We start from the raw sequence: 25,381 nt of genomic DNA, 5'->3' as shown, positions 1-25,381 counted from the left end.
AAGTACCAGAATTAAGTATCCTTAAGCTCACACTATGAAGAAGTAGCTAAATTAAGATGAATTAGCCATACTGAGGCTAGAAGTTGTATCTCAAAAAATGTATGGAATGGTTGCAGTAACACGCTAACAGCCAAACTACTATTCCTGGGACACAAAGTCCTGGTACGGCTATAGCCACCCAATGTTCACATCTGGAGGCTCAGAAATTAGTGGTCCCCAAAGGCAGAGCAGAAATTAATCTGTTTTAGGTGGTCGATTTTCATTTTTCTTAGGAGTACATAGTGAAAAACAATTCATACATCAAATTTAAAAGATCTAGAAAAGTACTTACTTTAATAGTGGATGGCATCTTAGAATTAAGATTATCGTAAGTGAAATGTAGACGAGTTCTGAACGAACACTTGTAAAGCAGGGGATCTTGATAAAATTCAATCTTGCCGCTAGCGTTCCTTTTGTCTAGGCAAACTGTGCAGTCAGAAAAATTTATCACCTTCCTTAGGACCAAATCAGTTGCTTTCAAAAGAAAGAAAAATGTTGCTCAGTTCTTAGCAGATAAAGCAAAGTAAATACTATACAAATGCTCGTATTTATTTCACACTACTTAATACATAGAAACATTTTTAAAGGATCCTTCACAAGTTTAACATATCCAAAGTTTTATTCGAAACACTGGAGAGACTGCAGGAGTGAGGAAGTTACAAATGCTGCCTACTTGGTATCTGCTTCAAGTCTGTGCAGAATCTGAAAAGCCTGAAGCTGTACAATGCATCGTGTTGTAAGAACTCAATGGGGAAACTCAGAGAATAAAGCTCACCTGTAAAATAGATCAATATTTGTCTCTCTGGTCACTTTTTCTGCAAAATTATTTTAGAACATTATCTTTAAAAAAAAATGTACAATGTCATTTAAAAATTCAATAGTCTGCTTACCAGATATGTCCATGAATGCTCGATCCCAAAATTCATCCACGGTGTAACATTCTGCTGAAGTGATATTGACTGACAGAACGATGTCATCCTCCACATATTTGAGTATGAGATTATTGATGACAATGTTGACATTGTTTATAACCCGCCAGATCAAACTCTGTACATAGCCTAAAAAGAAATAATGGTTTTATTAAACCCTTTGCTTGGGAACCTTACCAACAAGTTACCAAATACAGAAAAAAATAAAATTGCCAGTTGAAGAGATATCAAGTGTTTAAATAAAACAAAACATCAGGCTTCCTGCGATTCAAGCAAACTAACAACCGCCAAAAGAACAGAGTCCTAAAAATAACTATATTATTTTTTATCACAAAGTACCTGGTGGTAAATCTGGGTCAGGGGTGGTCTGTTGAATTCTTCTTGGTTTCACTGCTGCTTTTGCACTTTCCGTGGTACTACGATTTGTTGAACTTGAACCACAGCTTTCATGATCATCCTATAAAAGTTAACAAATGTTCATACTGCATCCACAACGGCCAAAAAAAAAAATAGTGGGGGGAAAACAATTTATTTTTTAAAAAAGAAAATAAAGAATAAAAAACAGATTGCTAGTGAAAAGTAACAAAGGTAAGAAAGATACAAACTAATTAAATATGTAATAGGGGAAGGAATGAACAGCAGAATGGATAAGTTGGGGTCTAATACCTTAGAAACAAAAGCTGCTGACCACGAGATAATGAAAACAAACAAAAGTGCTAACAATTTGGCAACGGTGCTCTATAATTGCTTATCACATTTCAAACATTTTATAATGGTTGGATTGGTGGACAGAACAGTTTCAAAGAACCATATATGCATGCTTAGAGGGGGTTATGGCTTAAATTTCTCAGACTACAGTTACACGACCGCCACAATGGCCATTTGTACTTGTTCACAACAATACGAAAGGATACTACATCTGTACAGTGTAAGATGCCTAGAATTCTCCCTTTCAACGGAAATATCTCTTTTTAATATAAAATTATTTAATGTAATAAACAAAGAACCTTGGTATTTTGACACCTCTTTCAATTCTTTGTATTTGTTGATGTGAAAAAGTCATTTATGCAGTGCTATTTTTCTAGAAAAAGAGGAGCTCAGAACTCACCATGAATGACTCCCTCGTTCTCTTAGAATGTCAATGGCGCCCACCTGAGAGGGGCCAGAACTGAGTTCCTTTGAGTTCCAGCTTAAAAAAAGCCCTGCATTTATGTTTACAGTGGTACCTCGGGTTAAGTACTTAATTCGTTCCGGAGGTCTGTTCTTAACCTGAAACTGTTCTTAATCTGAAGCACCACTTTAGCTAATGGGGCCTCCTGCTGCCGCTGCGTCGCCAGAGCACGATTTCTGTTCTCATCCTGAAGCAAAGTTCTTAACCTGAAGCACTATTTCTGGGTTAGAAGAGTCTGTAACCTAAAGCGTATGTAACCTGAAGCGTATGTAACCTGAGGTACCACTGTATCTCTATTTAATTAATATTTGAATAATGTGGGATTCAAAAGGAGTATCTTAAGGTTATAAAATTCTGGCCCTGCTTGCACATCATAAGAAGCCATAGCCTAAAATACATTATAGTTTACCATGCAAGAGCAGCACACAAGTGCATGCTGCTCAAAGTGCAGCCACGCCACACCTACTTTTGCCAAACCAGGAGAAAACTAACCGCAGAACTAGCTTAGCGTTCTGTGCAAAAAAGCATTCACGCTTTGGTTCTCTCAAAGCAATCCATGAGAGGCAGCTAAGGTTTGTCCTTGGCCCCCTTTTGTGGTTTCTTTGGGAGAGAAAGAAATCAAAAGTGCTGGCTTCTACGGAATGCTGTAGTAGCACTCTGACCCACAGACCTAATAAGGCGCAGCACGGATCCCAATTTAATATGTGAGACAGTCTTCCCACAAACCATGCACATCTGCCCCAAACTGGATGTCATATGTGGGGCAAGCACAGATGTGGCTGTCAACAGAAAATCAAAAGCCTCAAGCCGTACTCCTGATGGTTCCCTGGCAAAGAAGACTTGCTGTCACGGCTGATCGGCTGACTGGCAGTGAGAACAAAACTGCTGGGTAGCACAGCTGACTTCTGCCCAAAGAGGGCTTGAAGTCACCAGCTATCAGCTAAGAGGCAGCGATTCCAAGCCCACTGGGTCAGTCATGCAACCAAGATTCCCATGAAGAACTCAGTCGCACAGCCGATCCCTGCAGAACTTCAAGCCTTGCTTGGCTTGGCTTTTCTTCTATAGCACAGCTTGCCACCTGGCCAAACGGGACCCACTAGCCAGATCTACTTTCCCACCTGTTTGATATGTTGGCTCATGTGACATGCAGACCAAGTTATGCTTGTTCTTATCAACATGGGGGGGGGGGAATCACCCCAAAGCGAAGCTCTCAAAATATTATTGTTTAAGTGAACAACAGCTAATGATATCTTTAACACAATATGTAAACCCTAATTATTACATGTGGCCATGACCTTACAAGAACTATTTTGCTATTTAGACCTTTTATGTCAAAGCAATCTGCAGTCATACATATTTCTGCTCAATGTTAACTCTGAAAACACACAATTAATTTTTGAAACATATGTGGCTGCTCACAAGCCCAGAAATAAAACATGTTCATTAAAAGTTCCAAGTTAACTGCCAAAACCAGCATAATTATGAAAATATTTAACACTGGGACCAACTGAAATCACATACTGCATAGATTACACTGATGTCATGACACACTTCCCAGCCAAAATGCACTAAAACTACTACAGTCTAATAAATCTAGGTCACAGCATATGACAAACATTTTAAAGTTTAAGAAATGTAAATGATATTTTCCCATTTTATTAGCTTGAATTCAAATAGAGGATTTCATAAAAGAAAAGGTTTCAATAACTGCAGGAATTATTCCCAAAAAACTTTAGTTGTGATTGTAGGTGCCTAAATCTGAAAGAACTCTAAATACTTTTTCCTATAATCGTTTCACAATCCACCTCTCTCATATTTACTTTTGCCGAGTTTCCCCCTCTAACTATGGCATTCATGATGAAGCAGGTTTTTTAAAAAAAAACCAGACGAACTTTAATTTTATAAATATTTAAGAGTCTTTTTGTGTTGACACTTCTGGGACTGCCACCTGATGAAAGGTGGCTAGTAAGTAAAATGGAAGGTTTCTCTGTCTGCATGACTATTATTGGAAATATAGAGAAGATAAAGGGGATGTCAGTGCTTCCAGTATTTGAGGGATAGCTCACGAAGGAGAAAAGCTGGTTTCCGAGGTGAATAATGCTACTTTGCCCACTATTTATTTACATATATTACGCTTGTATATATTTACATATATATTATAAACACACAATGTACCGTATTTTTCCGTGTATAAGAAGATGCTTTTTGCTAAAAAAAAAAAAAGGCAAAAATTGGGTGTCGTCTTATACACGGATAATGAATGCAGTGGGTGGGAACCTGTGATTAATGGCAGCAGCAAGCAGGAGATTGGCAGCGGCAATTGGGCGGGTGATTGGTGGCTGCAGCAAGGCCTGCTGGTGACTAGCTGTGGCTGCAGCAATCGGGCAGGCGATTGGCAGTTGTGGCAAGGCGGGGAGGCGATTGGCGGCTGCGGCAAGTGAGCAGGGGGCTGTTGGTGGCGGTGAGCAAGCAGACATTTGGCGGCTGCAGTGAGGTATTCGACTGGCAGGCAGGCAGGTGAGCAATTAGTAGAAGTGACCTCCACCACCACCCCCAAAAAAGCTAAACAACTTAATTTCTTAATTTTGGGTTTAAAAAAACAGGGGTTGTCTTATACATGGGGGTGTCTTATACACAGAAAAATATGGTAACACTGTATATTTTTATATATTTATTTGTTTCTGCATCTCCAAAGTGCTCTCCTGAGACAGATGTCAGTGAATAAGAGTCGGGGGCTGCAAGTTGATCTGATGACAATATGCCAGGTAACAGCGTTATATCCGCACATGCCAGCATCTTATTCTGCATTTGTTAGCACAGGTCGCAGTAAGTTTCTGAAATCATTCTGTAGATTTGAGGCAGGAGCAGGAAAAACAGCAATATATATGCATTAAAGAACCAACCCCTCTTCATACACGTGTACCCCCCCTTTCTCTTTCCTATTGCATCCTCTATGATTATTCCCGTCCTCCATGTTTCCTGAGACAGAAAGTGGTTTCGATTTTCGATAACGGAAGGGCAACCAATGGGCTGTATCCTCACTGGATCAATTTGGCCTAAGATCCAAAGGGCCTCAATCCCAAGTTGATAGAGCCAGGCCTTGGTACTTCCTTCATAAGTTGTAAGCAGAGACAAGTAGCATTTTTAAGTGGCTTAACATTAAATAAAATGTCCTGGATTACATACAAATCAAATAACTGAAAACAAGATTATTTCTGCTCAGTTGCTGCCAAAAATAACACCAAAAGCTAAGGCACACTAATGAAAACATAGACATTTGGAAAAATAATCATCAGTACTTTAAAAGGCTTAAACATTTTGATGCTATGCTAAAAAATATAAATCACAAGGAAGCACATTAAACACACCAATTTCAAATAGCACTGTCCCATGAATACAAATCAGCATCGAGTGAAATAAAGATGTAATGTCATTAGGCCCTTAACAGGGTTGAAGTTTAGAAGCTGGTCCCAGGGTCATGAATTCACTTCTGCAACCCCTATCCACCCCCACAGGAATTTCCTCCCACTGTCCTTAGCCATGGTTCATCATGGTTTGCACCAGCATGAACCATGTTTAATACAAACCCAGAGGATGCACACCCCATTTAATATCTGAAACTCTGGTTTCAAACTGGTTACAAGCAGTTTTTACTAGTGCAATAAGTCTTGATTACTGCGCTCTAAATTGTTAAAAGTTACAATATTTATTTTTGGATGCTACATAATTTGAATAGATACATAATCATCCATTAAGTGTAAATAATTTCATTTGAAAAATTATGCACAAGGTTGCAAGAGTTTATAGCCTACATGAAAAGCAATATTCACATGTCTCTCTCTCTCTGCTACTGAATTATCCAGATTATTTTGCCATACAGCAAATAAATATTTTTTTTTATTAAGTACTTATTTCAGATGAACCAAGAAGAAGAATGGGTGTGGGGAATCTTCAAACTTTGGGAAAAGGAAAAAACAAAGAGTTGCTTTCCAGTATTCAACGAGGTTTACTAAAAATATGGAAAGCAGGGTGAACAGAATGGAGTAAGAAAGATTTACAAGTAACATAGGGGAAAAGGGAAGTGTGGGAAAGTAAAATCTTGGATGCATCTTCCAATTTTCGTACATAATGCCAGATAGAAGCAGCTTGGGGAGTATTGAGTGTTTACAGAGAAAATAATGTAAAGTTTCAAATTAAAGCAAACCATGGTAATAGTCTGTAGCAAAGGTAGAGTCAAATTTTATTATTACAGTATAGTATTATTCTGTCATTATATATGTTAAAATTGCTTTAATTCATGTTATATACTGACATTCCGCCACATGACTGACTCCTCCCACATACATCTTTTTTGGGGTACCACAAGGTTCTCCATGGTCCAGATTAAGAATCTAGTTTAGATTTCCCACTGTATGTAAATCAAGGGTAGGAATAGCTTCCTGCTTTCTAGGTTCTACAAGGCAACAACAGAGCCACATGTTTAAAGGAAGAAACAAAAGGAAAGCAAACGTTGTGCTGAGCGTGCATATGCATGGGTCATATCCTTTGGTGTCACTTAATTCCTCAGACAAATACAGTTGATGTAGAAATGCAAGGATAAGACCACAAACTCAATGGCATGACCTTAGAAGTAATATTCTCACAAGTCGGAAGGAGATAATGATGTATGAAAACCAGGTGCAATTTGATAGGCATGTAGCTTTGCTGGAAAGGAATACAGCACACCTAATTAAAAGCAAGGTGAAATGTCTATGGAAGTCTTCATAATGTATCTCAGGAGAGCCTTAAAATAATTTGGAGTGGAAACAAACACACTGAATAATAATAATAATAAAATATTTTGGGTCTTAACAGGTAAGTCATAGCTCATGGAGTTTAAAATAATATGTACTGGTATGGTTAAAGGGGGACCAATCAGAGTATTGATACTGGAGCAACAAAATGGAGAAATTAGGATCATGGGCTTTGGAATTAGGATGGCTATAACAGCTACTAAAGACATAACAGAAACCTAGAACATTTACCAGGATATTTTCAATGAGAATATGCAGTATCAAAAGATGACAAAAGCCCAAACAAAGGGTGGCATGTCATGATGATCTTAAGTCCGTTTACTTCAATGGGTCTACTCCTGACTTAATTGGATACCAAAATAATTTAAAATCTGTATCACTTTACACCATTATAACTTATTGAACTTCAGCTTTGGGCTTTCTATATTTCTAGGTTGTCATAGTCAGGAATATCTTTAATGCCATGGAAAATTAATCAGTAGTGTATAGGTATGGAGAACTTTCCCCAAAAAAGACAGAAAAGCAAATCCTGTAAATCTTGATAAACCTAAAATATTCCTGGAGATGCCGGATCATGTTTCTCTACCCAATAATAAATATTTTGCTAGATTTAGCAACAGCGAGTAGTAAAAATGTGCTTTAAAAATGACTCTGGAGGATGATTTGGATCAAAAGCATTTTAAGTTAATAGTGCTTACATTTGCAGGGAGACTACGTGAAGATACTGCAGCACATTAAATGTGAAGTAAAGGTTTAGTTTCTTCTAGTTTATAAAAATATAATTTGAGAGGGGAAAGCCTTAAATGATCGAACACAGTGAGCTGATTTGCACAGAATGCTAAGTCAACCTATGTCTTGGTGTGAACATGCAAACATACAGACTCCCTGATGGGAGACTGCAGCAGTTTTGCTCTTCCTCCTGTCCTGTTGCTGCTTCGCTGCCATGAGCAAAGTCATGATTTGTCTTAACACACTATCCAAACCAGGCTCGTGGTTTGTCTCACTCCAAACAATCCATGAGCTATAACCAAGGTTTGCACACAGTGTGTGTGTTTGTGTTTTATTATATTGTAAATTGCTTCAGAATACTTCATGGGAAGCAATTTATAAAGGAAATAACAATAATAGTAGCATTAAATATGTTGCAAAATCATTTTGCTTGACAGTTTTCTGTGATCTATTGTAACAGCAACGTGTAGCAAACAGACATGCTAAATTCTATTGTTATAAAATTAACTGGTGATCTAAAATGTGTACAGAACCAAACATGTAAGAATTGCAATATCTGGGAATTTTTGTAGCTATTAGTGCTAGCCTACACATCCATTCAGAAGTAAGTCCTATTGAATTCAATGTGTGAGAAGGACTGCAACCCTACGTTTTAATATACAGTCACCAAACTCTTTTAAAAAATCTAAATGATAACCTTTAGCAACTATTTTGTGAGAGGGACTGTGGCATTCAGTATCTCACAAAAAACTAGAGAAATATAAACAAGTTTACAATTAGAAGGCCAAGCCAGTGCTCACCACTTAAAGCAGAAGCTTTTGTTCAGCTAAGAAAATGAGTTTTATGAAGGTAATCAAAACATTGGATTCAAGAATACAAGTGATCTCGAATCCTTTAATGCTCTCCTGTCCACTTTTGAAGTGATCCCCTGACTGCAAGAGCTCAGGGCTCTCGGTTTTACAATGTGACTCATTATTCATATGATCCTTAAGTTTACCAAAATAGTTTTGAAACAGTTTTGAAAGCAACTCCCTGAGCGACAGCCAAACCAACTAGTATGAAAAGAACTCCCACAGGCATCCCATGGCAGCATTTCAGTCAATTATATATGCAGCGCTGTAAAGCTCAACTCTATTGCCGAGTTGCCAGAAATCAAATAGTTCCATTGGCAGATCTCTAAATCAAAGGCAGGAGCAAACATTAATGAATTATTCTCCTACACATCAAATAATTGCCAAAATATTGAAAGTCTCAACTTTAAAGCTAAAGGATGTCATATACCTTGCTTATTTCAGTTAGCATTGACAGTATCCTGGAGGGCAACTTATTTCATGCGCTATTCTTGCCCATATATTTGCAAAGATCCCTTTGGAATATGCTATCTGCTTCTGAGTCCACATCTCAGTGAGATATGATCAGCCAGCAGGAAGCCAGCTGAAGTGAGTGGAGAGCATAAGGAAGGTCTAGACTGCAGCCTTAAGCCCTTTTATCACCAAGCAGGTCCTAACGATTCCCAAGTGGATTCAAAGGGACTATATAAGGACATTGCTTTGGCCTGAATATCTGTACTACCAGGAAAAGGAATGGCCTCAAATTATGGGTAGTGTGTAGGTGGGTTCAGACTCCTTGCTGGAAAAGTGTAAAATTTCTACAAAATTTGGATTCTGGTAACTGTTCTTTTTCCATATATTTTAGCTCTCTTGGAATTCCTCTTAGACTTTAGGCCAGGGGTAGGCAACCTAAGGCCCATGGGCCTGATGCGGCCCAATCGCCTTCTCAATCCGGCCCACGGACGGTCCAGGAATCAGCGTGTTTCCACATGAGTAGAATGTGTCCTTTTATTTAAAACGCATTTCTGGTTTATTTCTGGGGCATAGGAATTCCTTCATCCCCCCCAAAAAAATATAATCCGGCCCACCACATGGTCTGATGGACAGTGGACCAACCCACGGTTGAAAAAGGTTGCTGACCCCTGCTCTGGGCCTTGTGAACTCCAGAGCTGCAAGATCTCCTAGGCCCCCAGAGCACAGAGCAGATTTAGCCTCTCATTCTTCTCTGTAAAAAGGTTAAGTTTTGTACAATGCTTGCTGATCACTATTACCAGCAAAAATTGTGTTACGAGTAAAGGCAGAAAAATAATCTGAGAATGCATAAGGCCAACACTGCTAGAAAGTTAAGACGTAGAACCACCAATAGCCACAGAAAGAGTGATTACATTAGATCTTTAAAAATTTGTTAAGACATGACATTGCTTCAATTTTATTTTTATTTTATCATATCTATCCTGCTTTTCAGCTCATTATCAGCCCTCAGCGTCAGAGAGACAGGAGATCCCATTGCATATCTCCAGTGAGTCATCCAGTTTGGGCTGGAATTCTTCATTTCGAAAATCCTTGATGAGCTGCACTCCACCTGCCAAAACGCCATGGGATTCAAGGGTTTCTCCTTGCCCATAGAATTAATCATCTGTGTTTATCAGGAATGGAACCCACGCGTCAAAACTAGAAATGTTAAAGTAACATATCTGAGTCTGAATAAATCACATGCTTCTATGAACACCACAGGCCTACTTTAGCAATATATTAATTGAATCCTGACACTACTGGTGGGAAAGGATTCATTTTCTAAAGCCGTGAATCATTAAGTCACTTCATTTACTGTCTCCAAATACCTCACTTAGCACACACTGGCTTCTTTCTCAAAAGTTGGTTTGAATTAGGCCATTACCATGTTATTCACAATGATGTGGGTCTCTGTTAGTTACCACAGCCTCAAAAAGAATGCAGAGTTTTTGGTTTTTGATTTATTGAGGACAAAGCAGTGGTTACAATAATTTCTGTGTGGCAAATAAAACTAAAGTTTATTAGGCTCATGAAAAATAGATTCCACAATGTTTAAACAGCATAGAAAACACTATTACGTTTGCTGAAACATTTTCCAAAGCTGTATACACTTAATCTCAAGGAAAATCACTGTTCCCTAACATTTTTTTGCATCTATCTACATTGATTCTTAAATTTCTTAGCCAACTCAGTTGCAAAGAGAAAATTCCCTTAGTATGTTACACCTCTGTTGTTTTACATCTTTCGCTAGCACTGAAGTGCTACTTAAAAAGCTCTTAAATTTCATCACGGAATACAGAACAAGCCTTGTTCTCATGTGCTGTCTTTCACACCTAGCTTTTGCCCACATATGGTGGTTTGTTAAACCACAGTTTTCTAAGCAAGCAGAACATATTAAGAAACGTAAATTGTTCACTCTCAAAGGAACCAGTAATTTAAAATGTCTTACGTGAATACTTTTATTCAGTAATAAAATTAGAATATTCTGCACACAACCAGCTACAAACTTATTTTTTCTTTCCTACAGTGTTCTAAAATCAATTTCCAGCACTGGAAACAGGTTCTTGCATTAAGTCCTGATATTAAGTTCCTGCACTAAGTCTATCACAGGTGTAGTCCAGAACAGAAGACTGTGTATACATGCGTATGTGCAACATTCATGAAGCAGCCAGACTATGATAGAAGTAAAAGTTATTATTATTACAGTATTATCTGGCAGATATCTTGCTCTGTGAGGAGTGGTTAAAACAAAGTTTCCTGGTTTGGGTATCATGGAGAACTATGGTTAATAAACCACTATCAGGGGTGGCCAACTCCCAAGAGACTGCGATCTACTCACAGAGTTAAAAACTAGCAGTGATCTACCCCTTTTTTTGGGGTTCAGGTAAAAAACAGAGTTAAAAACTGGCGGTGATCTACCAGTGATCTACCACAGACACCCAGTGATCTACCAGTAGATCACGATCTACCTGTAGGACGTGCCTGCCTATATCAATGCTGAATCTAGGCATGCCAAAAAGGAAGCATGCAGGAACAAGGCTTGTTTCCCTTCCAATAAACCAGAGGTGAGGGGTGCTCTGGCCCACAGGCTAAACCAGGTCTGCCAGGGATTCAAATTCCACAGTCACCTAACCAGCATTATTTCCTTATTTATTACCTGACTTAAGGTTCCAGGGCAGGTCACAACAATTTAAAATTCAAGATTAAAAGCAATTAAAAACAAATTGCAATCACAATAACTGGGTGGGTCATTAAAAAAATATACTTGAAAAAGTGTCATGGGCCAGGGTAAAGAGGTGCATCTTCAGCATACAGTGAAAAATGTATAGTGGATCTATAAGAGATGTCAGTATGGGGCGGGTAGATACATGGTTGTCGATAAAAATTGGGAGCCTTTAAGTGCTCTCCTGGTTGTGTATTTGCAGGGGAAAGCACCCACTGGCTTCCCAAAGGAACTCCCTCAGATACATAATGTCTGCGCAAAGCGCCCTGCATGAGGGGAGTTCTGCACAAGTAACCCCCTTCTGCATCGAATCACTTAACTGCAAATAGTGGGGACTTCAAAGCAACCAATCACCTGACATCATTGTGATAGCAGATGATTAATGGGCATTTGGCAGACAAGGATCATGAATTAGCCATACCATTCTAAGACTAGGAAATAAAACTTTCCTGTTGTTTTACTATTTTTTGAACTCTCTCCCCACCCTTTCAGTGCATGCTTATGGGGAGAGTGGGATTCATTTTTGTGTTTATTCCACATTCCATGACCTTTCTACTTTAAATGTTATGACTGACTGGGACAGACTGGAGCTGGAATAACGCAGTCAGTAGAGCATGGGACTCTTAATCTCAGGCTTGTGGGTTTGAGCCCTGAGTTGAGCAAAAGATTCCTACATTGCAGGGGATTACACTAGATGACCCTCATGGTCCCTTCTAACTCTACAATTCTATGATATACTGCTCTCCATCAAGTACCTACCAAAGTGCTGCCAGTAAACAGATTACCGTATTGGCCTGAATATAAGCCTCACTCCCCCCCCCCCAAATTCTGACTGTGAAGAGTTAACGTGTGGTTTAAATTCGCGACCTTACAAAAATTGGCTTTTACATTATCGCTGCTGAAACAGACATATGGTAAAACGTAACGGGTGTGAGTGCCTGCAGAATTTTAAGGGAGCAGCTTATATTCGGGTATTGTCTCCCCCCCCCCCTTGAATTTTAAAGGTGTGGCTTATATTCAGGCCAATACGGTATTAATTATTAGCCAGGCTACCATCTCCTAACAAGGAAAAATACAATGACAGTGGACTACAACTGATGCCCTTCTAATTCACTGAAAGGCTCTGATCCATGAACAGAAGATGGGTGCCAATTTTTGCTTGTTTCCCTTGGTTCTGAAGCCCCACACCACCCTCCCCACTGTTCTATCCAGAGCTGATTTTCAAGGGGCGCTTGGTGGGAGGGTGCATCAGCAAAAATGACCTGCACTCCACTTCTGTTAGCGAAAGCATTCACTGAATCAAAAGCTCTTCCATGAGTTAAAGAGCACCAGTTGCATGCCCTGAAATAGGTCTAATAGGAAATTAAACCAAATACAATATAGGCACTTTCTTCCACCCAATCTCTTAACAATAGTTAAGAGAACACCACCCTGCTGTCTTTAAGAGACTATAATTGAAAGAGGGGATCATATTGGCCTGGTATAGAAATGAGTCATTACCCACTTTATTCTCAAGTATAAGGAAATTATATTTAGACCTGTAACAAGACCTGTAGAAGGCACTTAAAGAATTAAACTAAGGCACATTACACTTCTTCCCCACTACAAAAATCTGTGGTTATACCTAATGCACAACTACCACTTTTGCTATAGAAACATGTTAAAAACACACTCCCAGAAATTTAACTCTTCTTTAATCTATCATCAAATAAGGAAAACCCACTTCCTCTCAGAGGTAAAATTTTAAATGCATTACCTCACCTTTTCAATGTTAAACTGCACCAATCTAAGGCCTTTGCATAATATAATGGGACACTAAGGGCCAGAATTTGATCTGTTCTGAACTAATGTAAATCTGGAATAATTCCAGTATAAATCACTGAAGATATACACAAGAATAATAGGCATTAATCTTGGAATGAAATTCTTGTAAGCATGCCAAGAGAGTAAATTAAGCCCCTTCAAAATCTGCCAGTAAATAAGACACTCACTTCTTTCCTTGGAGTGATCTTAAGATATACTATCATTCAAAAACACATACAAATAAAGCAATTTCCAAAGTTACATGATTAATGGGGTCCTCAAAATCACGCATGAAACTAGGATTCAGTCAAGAAGGGTGCCTAGTTCTACCATCCTCTGCAAACTTTAGCTCTGCAAGTTCTATACCCAGCCAAAAAAGGGGAAGAAAATCAGTAGGGACAAATGGCAACGTCTCTAAAGAGATTGCAAGGCTGAAGGGGCAGCAATGTGTACTTTATTGCCTCTTCAAAGTAGGAAACAGATGAAAAATGTGGCTCCTGCTGTTGCCAACCTACTTTGTGAAGGACTAAAGTGCTGTTATTTTGCCTTTTCCTATTATTTTTTTTAAAAATAATATTTATTCAAGATTTTAAAAATTACAATAAGAAAAAAGAAAAAAAAAGAAATTTAAAAAAGACAGAAAGAAATACAAACATTAAAAAAGGAAAAAGAAACAAATCAAACCTTTACATAACTTTCTTCCTTTACTTATTTCCTTGACCTCCTCACACCTCCCATTTTTGTATTCTAATTTAAATTGTTGTTTCAGCAAATCCTTAACCTAATTTTTATCTTAATAATTTGTTTTAAAATAATCCTTTATGTCTTTTTACCAATACCACATAAATTTCTTTTTCAAACATCTTATCAACAAAATCCTTAATTTTACAATATTTTTTAAAAGCCACTTTTACTTTATCCGATCTTTACTCTCATCCAAACCTAAATATCAATACTTATTCTTAAGACATTTGCCTAAGGTCGAAAAAAAAAATTCCCTTCCACGAATTTCCCAACTCTTATAAAAATAAAACAAAAAAACAACTTATATTATATACACTTTGAGTTCCCAATTTTCATTCCACCCATACCCCCTTCCTGGTTTCAGTCCCCAGCATAAATCCATCAATCTCAAAAAACCATCAACCCGGAGATCTTAAATCCGAGGCTCTTAAGTCTCTCTCATGACTCCTCTGCCAGTCTTTTTGATAGTCTTTAATATTGAAAACCAAATCTCGGGGAGGCTCCAACCCAACAGCATCCACATTCCTTCCAGCCAAACCTCCGTACTTAAAGGTAAGGCCTATAGGATATTCCAAATCTTGTTTCATTCTTCTTTCAAATCCAAATGTCCCCATAGCTCCAACTTCCACCTGGATCAGATTTGTAATCCAAGGGTCATCTGATCTCCACATAAGGAGATCTCTCCATCTTTCACTTTCCAATTCAGGCCAGGCTTCCATCTTCGAAAATTTATTTCTCCTTGTTACCATCATGTCAGGCCTCAAATTGCAGCTCGCCTTTCGCATCTGCAGGGTTACGGCTCCCCCTTTCTTCTCTTCAAAGACAACATTATTCTCCTTCTCAAATTTCCCTGTTTGTTCAGTTAAATAAAATTCCTGTGCCGAGTTCTTATCAAGTTCATTACTGGTACTCACTCTTGTGTTCAAAGTTGTAACATTTGTAGTCAAAACACCTATTTGACCTTGCAACTTTCCCAAGAGAAAAAATGTCCTAGTCAGTTCAGACTGGATTTCCTTTCTGACTGCCATTCTTAAGCGTATCAAGGTCAAAAAAACAGTTTCTCAGCTGGTTCTTAATGCAATGTCCCAAAGCTCCCTCTAGGGGGATTTAAGTTTCTTTTTACTCCTCTCAGCACAGACCCAAAAGTCCCATACGTTAGATTGTAACAGTCCTTCCTTCTTTTTAAACATAAGCTTGTAGCAAATGTAGACAATAGAAACAAAGTCCTCTTATTATATCTTGACAGCTAGCTTGACAGCTGTCAAATTGTTAAATTCCTCATCAACGGGCTCTCACGGACCACTCCCGGGTCCAGGGGGGGGGGTGGCACATCAATTCCCAAATTTACTTCTTCTCCTGCAGGCTCCCCTGCTTCCAAATAAAATTTCTTATAGCCTCAATCAGTAGAATTAAAGTCTTTTACAAAAAAAAAAAAATTCTCCACGACCTTAGTTGGAGGTTCTTTGCTTTAGATTATTTACAGAAAGGGGAGGCGGACTTCCTGTTTGGGCCTTCCCCGATCGGTGCCAAATTTAGAAATATTTTAAGAATCCAATTTCCGTACTACTCACGGGTTGTTGTTTGAAATCCAAATGTCCACAGAAAAAAGTCAGCGCTCTCTGGCAATGGCTGTGCGGCTTCACTCCGCGAAAATAGCAGTCGATTCGAAACACCGTGCCACTCACCCCGCGTCACTTCGGAAGCCCGGAAAAGGGGTTTCCCTGTGGGTAGGGGGGGCGCTCCTGGTGTCAGCCGAATCCCACGTTCCCAGGCTTCTTCCGCCTGGGATTTTTAAAGGGTCTCCGCTTTCGCCGCGGCGGCAAGACCCGATTTTTGCGGAGCAGGTTCCTCTGAGTCAGAGGAAATCTGCCATTGCCGATGGCGCTGACCCGGAAGTGCCTATTTTATCTCACCTACTTCTTGATGATTGGCATGCCAAAAAAAAATGTTCACCCTGGAAATATATTACGTAGATTACATTCAATCAAAGCAGAATTTCAGCTTTCCTTTTCAGAACATTTTACAATTTGCCAATAAGCACTTGTTTTTACTGAAACACTTAAATTTTTGGTTAAGATGCAAATGTTTAGTTGCAGCTTTTGTTCCAACTACCAAATATGAAACCTCTGGCATAGTTCTCCTTTCTCCTTTGTGTAAGTCAGGCATCCCCAAACTTGGCCCTCCAGCTGTTTTGGGACTACAGTTCCCATGAGCCCCGACCACTGGTCCTGTTAGCTAGGGGGTGATGGGAGTTGTAGTCCAAAAACAGATGGAGGGCCAAGTTTGGGGGTGCCTGATGGAAGTTAAGCAAGCACAAGGATTTAGTAGCACAGGAAGCTGCTTTATACCAAGTCAGAGCAAAGACTGGCAGTGGCTCTCCAAGGTTTGAAGCAGGGGGATTTCCTAGCCCTACGTGGATACCAGGAATTGAACCAGAAGCCTTCAGCATGCAAAGCAGATGCACTAACTCTTTCGACTGCTATCAATTGATTTGTTTGCTTTAAAGACAATCTATTATAATGTAACACATAGGGAGAAATACATTGATACCAACTTTTAGTATCTGGTGTCATATATTTTCCCAGCACAATGTATTAGTAGTTAGGCCACATAATTTAGCATATGAGGGCAACAAAAGTGGGTAGATCTGGCCCTCCGCTTCCAACTATCCACCCAAAGTGGTTCAAAGTTAAAAGCTGGATAGCAGACAATGCCCTTGGCTTTCCTTCACTGCTGTCTCCATGCTCCCTGCATCTGGCACTAATTAAACTTGGAAGAAACAGGCTCTAGAGCACCATGAACGTTAACTGGCTAAAGCATAGTTGTCAACTTTTCCCTTTTCTTGTGAGGAGTCCTATTCGGAATAAGGGAATTTCCCTTTAAAAAAGGAAAAAGTTGATAGCTATGGGCTGAAGTAATATGTGGCAAACACAGAACTGTGTCATAGGCAAGCCCAGCCCTGTCTCCTTGCTGCTGCCCTTCCTACTTGAAGATGCCACCACTTGTTTCCAATTCCTCTTGTCCACAGTGATAACATATCTGCCTCCCTCTCCCTCCTGTTTGTGAGTAAGTCCAGCTAGCTCGTTTGTGGATAGTGGACTTTGATAAGGTGGAAAGGCAGGAAAACGGCAGAAAGGATCTAGGAACATGGATAAATTTCCGGAACGGCAATGGGATATCAGCTCTGCCCAAGGCATGACAGATAACAGCAACAATCAGGGGAAAGAAAAACATAACATCTTACAAGGACAGGAAGAAACACCACGGACAGAATAATTGCCACACACAGGATGAACAAGGATATAGTTTGAGTTATTCACTTGCAGTTTTATAAACCATTTAATGTGTCAATACAAATAGAAGCTATTAGTATTGCAGTTGCTGTATAAGGGGATTATTATGATGACCGGAATGTAATTGAAACTAGTAAGATTTTGGAACGCAGAAATAAAGAAAATCATCAAACCATCAAATCTAGCAGGCACTTTAACTAAATTATGTAATTCAGTATTTGAATGTTTGGTATTAATAACTGTATTATAAATTGGTATTGTTATAATGAGGCTATTATTGGACTGTAATTGAAAACTAATAAAATTTATTACAAGAGAAAGGATTTGGGAACACCTGTCTCCCATAGCAAGGGCATAAAAACCTGCAACTGGTCGGATCAGACACAAAGCTGAAAGGACTGTGCAGACTCAGTTCAGCGCAGAAGTTGGAATGCTTACAGTGCAATTCCATATTTCTGAGTAAACATTTAAGTTCTACTTTGTTCAATGGGAACTATTCATTAGCAATTATGTTTAGGACTGCAGTCTTAAGTCCTACTGAAAATCAATGGGACTGCAAATAAGGTTATTTTAACAATCAACAAAATTGTGAAGAACCTGATCCATATAAAGAGGTTGTCATGCTCCTTTTTTTAAAAAAAAAAGTCATTGTGCTATTAATCACCAATCAGTTATTTAAATAAGATGCATTATGTTGCTTTCCACTGAACTGCTAAAACTAATGCCAACATTAAATACATTCCTTTAGTGCAATCATTATTTCATGAACAAATCAGCTCAGCATAAACAGTTTGCAACGTATTCCATTTAAGATTTAAAATTGCTACATAAAATAACACACACTAATTAGGGCTCCAATACATCTGCAAATACATCCCCATGACCCATCAAGACAGCTGCACTCTTGTGGGACAATGACATTTATGAATTCCTGACAAATGCATGCGATCCGGAGCTAAAGCATTATCGGTTGAGAGGATCTAGCTACAGAATGCTCTCCCCTAGGAACTCAAACACTTGGAATTTAAGCAACTTTAGGGCATATGGCAAAACCTTCCTCTTTGATAAAATGTTCTCCAGCAAGAGAAATAAATTTAAATTTTAAGAAGATTCTATACATTCTTTCCCAAGGGCGGCTTCCTAAAACCAATAAAAGGAAATACACCCAAGATTTAGTAGAGCCTACAAAGCAAGTAACTACGTGGAAATTGAACTATGTAAGCACTGCAGGAAATAACAGATTGACATGATTCAGCTTTTAATGTATGGAACAACTGCACAAAGTTATGGCTAGGCAAGTGACAAGAAAATGAAGCTATCAAGTCAAGGAAACTTTATTTAGAATTTATTTTTTTCTTTTAATAGTCTTCCTTCTCAAATGCATATCGGGCAAAAAAAATTTATTCTTCTTTAGAAGAACATTTTTTAAAAAAATAAAGCAATGCAGTATATATATTTTTGGCTGAACTGCTATAAAATACCACAGGTTTATTGGTAAGTTCATCGTTTTAGAATGTTATGGATTTTTGGACAGCAGAGTCTATGGCACAGGAAAGAAGTAAAATGATAGATTGCTGGTATGTGATTAAGAAGAGCCAAATGGGAATCCTTGATGCAGAGAACTACTGAAGCTAAGAAGGGGTGGACCACATCAGTCCCTTTAATGGGAACTTACTGAACCAGCAAAATGGAAAGGGCCAACTCATGTTTAAGGAATGGGAAGCAAGCTACAAAAACATATGCCCTTCTTTCTCCCATTCTCTCCCCTTTGGATGTGAATGCCCTCCTACCAGACCTAACTTGGGTTAACCACCACATTGGTAGTAACATTGTCCTCAGTGAAACTGAAATCCCACCTAGCTCTAACCCAGATTTCCACTGAACAGTGGGTTTTTTAAAAGTAGCTTTAACCTGGGTTTTTGAATTCATTGTAAGAGGAAATCCTAGCCGATTCAAGCGTTGACTGCACTTGCATGTGAGCAATAACACAAGGGGGTGCACTGCCAACCCCCTACTCTGTCACATTATTTTGGTTCCATGTTTGCAGATGAAGACCTACATCAGACTCCACACAATTTAAAACCCTGATCTAAATCACACATGGAATGTTCCTGCACAGAGGCAGCTCACCACTGCAGACATTCACCCTAAGGCTTGTGGGCAGCTGTACACAGAATGGGGACAATATGCCAGAGGAGCGAGACTTGATAATATACTCCCCATCCCAGATCTGCTTAGGTGCAATTGTAGTTAACACCTGAACAGTGCTCCTGATTGCCCTTACTGTGATTAACACTGCTGCCAAAGTAATGGGAATTCAGTATTAGGATCAAAAGCAAACAAGGAGAGAGAGTTTGAACCATTCCCATACATTCAATCCATGTATTTAGTGTTTAGCCATGACCAAAAGCAATCAGCAGCATTCTGTCTGCACAGACCCAAAGAGAAAGAAATAGTACATAATCCTTCTTAAGTGAACATGATTACAAAATACAATAGTACCTCAAAAATAAAGAAATATATATGTAAGTATTATTAAAATGCTATCAATCTTAGCACTACAGTCATACTAACTTTGCTTAACTTTTACATGCAAATGAAGGCTAAATGTGTAGTTTAAATTGGTGCATCCCATACTGGTTGACGTTTAAGATTTCTTGGAAAAATTACATAACCAAAGTGTGTTAATGTTTTAAGGGTCCTTGGGACTTTTTTCTTTCACATTGCTTTTATGATACACAATTCCCTCACTTCTTCAAGCCAAATTATATTCTTGCGAAATTCATTTTTTACATGTGTTTCAGATTTTGTTTGTTTGTAAAGACTTAAGCATGTAATTACCGGTATACTCTGAATTGTTCCCTCCTCCTTCCTTAATTTTGTTCACTTTCTGTTGCTGATTTTGTTTGTTTTTCTTTTCTTGGACCATATTTTGTTCCCCTCTGAGTTACCCATTGCAAATTTACAATAATTATTTGAGGCAATCTTTTTTCTTTTATTACTGTAGCGAATTAATTCTTTTCCTTTATAGTTGAACTCCTGATGAAGTTCTCTTTTTTCCTCTGGAAGCATCTTCCTACTTTCATGCCTCGTAGCATGCTAAAAAAAGGAGAGTCATCTTAGAAGTTTAAGCTTGAAAAGGATTAGGTCTAATTCTGAACAGTCCTCCCATTACTTCTAGTAACCTGACTATATTGATAAGAAAAGGAATAGGCTTGCTTCTAATGTCAGTTCGTGCACTGGCTTAAATATAGCCTTAAATCATTGATAACATATGTTCATGTATGAGTTTTCTCACAACAAAAAGGATGGGCAAGACTCAGTCCTAGTATTATACATTGTAACATGCCAAGGTATTGGGGGCATTACATTTCTTGCTCTTATTAGCTATGCAGATATGATAACTTAGATGTACTTATTTACTTATTTACATTCATGTTCCCGTCCTTTCTTCACTCATGAAGCTCAAAACAGCATACAAGGGGTTCCCAAACCATCTCCCAACTTGGTACTGACAGTGCCCAGTCCTGTTTCACTTCAGCAAGTGACTTTCTTCGCCCCTGAGCAACACAACCAGAATAAAATTCTAAAAAGCATTGATTTGGATTATATCCAACTGAGTCATACTCAAGAGTACACTCAATGAAATTCAAAGACAAATCCACTGATTTCAAGGAGTCTACCTGGAGTATGACATCACTGGGTATCACCCTTTATCTTAGCAACTAAAATATTGCCCCTTCTTACATTCTTATAATAATAATTTTAATAATTTTATCATTTGTACCCCACCTATCTAACTTGGTTGCTTCAGCCATTCTGAAACTACACAGGAAAAAAATAGCATTTTAAAAGGTGGCTGGGGCAGAGGAGAAAAGAAACAGGGATGAAGGAATTCCGCTGCCTGGTGGTAATGGCTTGAGGCAGACTGGTTCCAGAGCTGTAGGCACAGATAGCATTCCCCTCCCCATAAATGGGAACCACACACCCTTCATGTGTTAGGAACTGATAAATGTGTTTTGCAACATGCAGGTTACTTTCTCTTCCAAAACATCTACGTTGCTGCAAATGGACATACTAGTTCAGCTGATGGCTTTTTAAATGGTTGCTACTCTTGTCCTCTCCTGACAGCACTGCTTACTCTGAAAGCTTTTACCAAAGAACTTGGGAGAAGGAATCAGTGTTTTGCCATAAAGTATGCATTTTGATTATTATTACAATGTCTACAACAACTTTCATCACTGTTTACTAGGTTAACATATTAAAACAATTCCAAAGCAAATTGAACAACTGGAGATGGATGTTACAGAAGTACTCATTTCATTTGGAACTTGAACCAAGTCTGTGCTCCAACATCATAACTGCACGCAATTTAGTAAGTTTAGTAAGAGAACAGAGAAATGAGGATTTGAGAAATGTCACATTTAGCACTCACAACACATATACAATCAAGGAGTCTTATGGCACTAATATGGCATAAGTTCTTCTGGACATACCCACTTCTTCAGATGCAGGAAGTGTAATCATAGTAGGTATACTGTATACAGGAGAAGGTTGTAAGGTTGGATTGCAATGATTGGCATGCTAATTAGCTGAAATCTGTAAGGTTTCTGCAGGTCCACCTCACTTGGGAACACTCCTTCACTCTCTTTCCGTATTCTACATCCCAGCAAAAAGGTCATTAATAGAACTGGTGAAAGTACACACAGGATCCCCACTCAAACCCTGGGGAAATGGTCTGAAGTAAGGGTAAATGACACTATGAAGGTTTCAGCTCTCTTCCATTTGTTCCCACAATACCCACCCTAAACTTCGTGGTCGAGGAACTGTCACTAACAATAATGGGATGACCTGCAGGCAACGGAAGACCAAAGCAAACCAATGTCATATCTACAGGTCACAGAGCATGTGTGATCCCAACCCATTTTTAAATATTATTTCCCCCAACCCTTGAGTATTTTTCTGCAAAACATTAGGCTTGAAAAATAAAGAGACAAGAAGCCATCTATTTAGAAAACAAGTACACACTCTCACTGCTTGTCCATACGGTCCTCTTTCAGTCATTATTGATATATAGCTCACAAGAACCTCCAGTCCACATGCCTAGTTAGTCCCTCCACACCTTCCAATTTGGCCAGGGGTGCCATTTTGGCCAAGCCACACCTACCTGCCCTGCAAGTGTGACGCAGGTAAAGACATGGCAGTGCCAAATGGGGTTTGAAAGTGATCAATGACACCTGAAAAACTCTGTGCACAGCACTTTGCCAGCAATCAATCAGGATCTGCAGCACTTTACAATCAGATGACTGATTGGTCAAAACCAAGTCATCTGATGACACTGTGACATCATGTGATTAAGAAGTGGATGGCCCTTTCCACCTGTCAACCATGGCCTGTGAGTGCTGGGGAAAATAAACCTCTGTGACACAGACCAGACCCAGTTCTCCACCTCTGATCTAGTTATACTATTATCTTCTTTCTTCTTCTTCTATACTGCATACTAAGACTTTACTATGACAACAATATGCTTCATGAACAACTAGAAAAATGCAGAATAAAGTATTATGATATGATAGCCTTATTCAAAATTAGCCAAATTTGAACTAAGTTCATGCCAATTAACTACTTACTGTAATTTTCCACAAGGTTCTTGACACAATGCTCTTTGCTATATTATATACTCAAAAGTTGATTTATAGTCAAAAGGTGACTTAAAGTCAAATGTCGATTAACTATAAAACAGAAGTGCAGGTTTTAAAAAATCTGTTGGTGCAGATGTTTAAACCTATGAACTTATCAGATTTATTCTCCAACAGGGAAATACAATAAATAAATAGTATGGAAGTGGATTTGGGGATATTACATCTCTTATCAGGGTAAAGGGCTACATAGAAGCCATGTGCATAAATCAACTTTTACAAAACCTTTACAAATTTAAGATATATTATATTATAAAATACAAAGAAGGGGCTTAAGCTGGTACCTGAAGTTCTTAAAGGCAGCTTGGGGCGGGGGGCGGGGGAGCTTGGGAACCAGAAATCCAAAAGGAGTTATTTGTCATGAAATGAAGTGAATTTATAACTTCCTAAATACATGTTCAAAAAAGAGAAGAGATTGCTTTCATTTACATTCTTATTATTACAAAGATAAATCCTATCATTGGCAAAAATCCAAATGTTATTCTCTAAGGTTGTACATACCATGGAATAATTTGTCCAAATGTCAGTTGTAATTTTCAAAATCCCCCTCTTACTATAGATTCTTAAACATCTGTAACAAATACTTGTTTTGAGAGTGCTTTACATTTGTGACATTTGACCTTTTGCCGTATGCACCACAAAATTCAAGTTTCAAATACCATGCAAGCAGGAAATATGATCATTCCAGCAGTAGCCATCTGCATGGTCCAATATCAAATATTAGTTCTGGGTTGCACAAAGTCATGTGTTACAAATCTGTTTCTGCAGCTTCTATAATTAGTTGTAATTTGCTGCTTCTAAAATGTGTTTCTTATGGGACATCTGGCCTTGAAACGTCTACCTTTTGCATTGAAAAAATACTTAGTGTTCTGAATATTTTAAATACATACATGTACGTGTGTTTGTGTCACTGCATGGGTGGCATAACTAGGACCAGACTTCTTAAACAGAGATTTATATCATTATGCAGAAATATTAAATAATCTAAATGTATGCAAATAATGTTTCAGAGGTAGTCAGATTTTTTTCCAGGCTAATTATTAAACAGGAGCCTGTTAAGGAGATTAGAACATTGTATGCAGCAGCACTGGTACTTTGTAGATAATAAAAAATGAATAAAATGTACACATATATAGTACATATAGATGTATTTATTTAGTAGCGCTCCTAATTTTTAAAACAGAGAGCAAAATGCTGTTGTGCCTAGTAGCGCAATACATTTTTCACTGTAAGAAAATGAAGGCACTGTGCTATCTGCTCCAAATATACTAGTGCATAAGCACTTAGATGAAGATAAGTGTTTTCCTGTATCTCAGCACAAATCATAAGCATATCAAAGCATTTCAGAGCCATCGCAAGCACATCAGGTATCATCAGCCCATTTGTAGTAGAGTTTTATGGTGATACATCTTCATACCTTTCATATCATCTACCTACATAAGTTATTCTGCAGAAGGTGAGAAGAACCTATTTGCTACAAGAGCAAATAACTTATTTGCTAAAAGATGGACACACAGTAGATATTTTTGTCCAAGTATGAATATAATTTCTGAAATCAATTCATCTCTAGGAGAAATAATAGCAACTCTGAACTTTCTGCACTTTTACAGTTCTCAGTATGAAGGACAGCACATAGCAATTTTATACCCTAAACTCGTGCAATAGAGGAGAACTCTAACTGGAGAAATTCCCTTCCTATTCATGTGATCATTTTGGTTTTACTGTTCAAGAGGGAACGTGGTAGCAATTTCTTAATCAATGTACACAGTGTGCCAACCCAACCAAAAGAAGTACCAGTTCTCACACAGCATACAAATGTGGGCAATTTCCAGCCTCATATACAATCAAACCTCAGGTTACAGTGAAATACAGTGGTACCTCAGGTAACAGACGCTTCAGGTTACAGACACTTCAGGTTACAGACTCCACTAACCCAGAAATAGTACCTCGGGTTAAGAATTTTGCTTCAGGATGAGAACAGAAATTGTGCGGTGGCGGTGCAGCAGCAGTCGGAGGCCCATTAGCTAAAGTGGTGCTTCAGGTTAAGAACAGTTTCAGGTTAAGAACAGACCTCCAGAACGAATTAAGTTCTTAACCCAAGGTACCACTGTACTGG

General features: G+C 38.5%; 1 protein-coding gene across 7 annotated transcripts in view; it reads right to left on the bottom strand.

The window, feature by feature from the left end:
* VPS13B (vacuolar protein sorting 13 homolog B) overlaps window positions 1-25,381 on the bottom strand; it is a 358,520-nt gene that overhangs the window by 322,331 nt on the left and 10,808 nt on the right. For all 7 annotated transcript variants that reach the window (XR_014550190.1, XR_014550191.1, XM_083622696.1 and 4 more), the window contains exons 4-6: window positions 1,308-1,425; window positions 930-1,097; window positions 332-513 (exon numbers count right to left, since the gene is read on the bottom strand). Coding sequence is in view for 5 of the 7 variants with exons in the window: in XM_083622696.1 (XP_083478822.1) it covers window positions 332-513; window positions 930-1,097; window positions 1,308-1,425 (468 nt within the window). In the remaining 2 variants the exon portion in view is untranslated. The remainder of the gene's footprint in view (window positions 1-331; window positions 514-929; window positions 1,098-1,307; window positions 1,426-25,381) is intronic.

The sequence above is a fragment of the Podarcis filfolensis genome (assembly GCF_964270895.1).
Source record: "Podarcis filfolensis genome assembly, chromosome: 7".
Lineage (NCBI taxonomy): Eukaryota > Metazoa > Chordata > Lepidosauria > Squamata > Lacertidae > Podarcis > Podarcis filfolensis.
The sequence above is the reverse complement of the archived record's forward strand: the minus strand, read 5'-3'. Positions and strand labels throughout refer to the sequence as shown.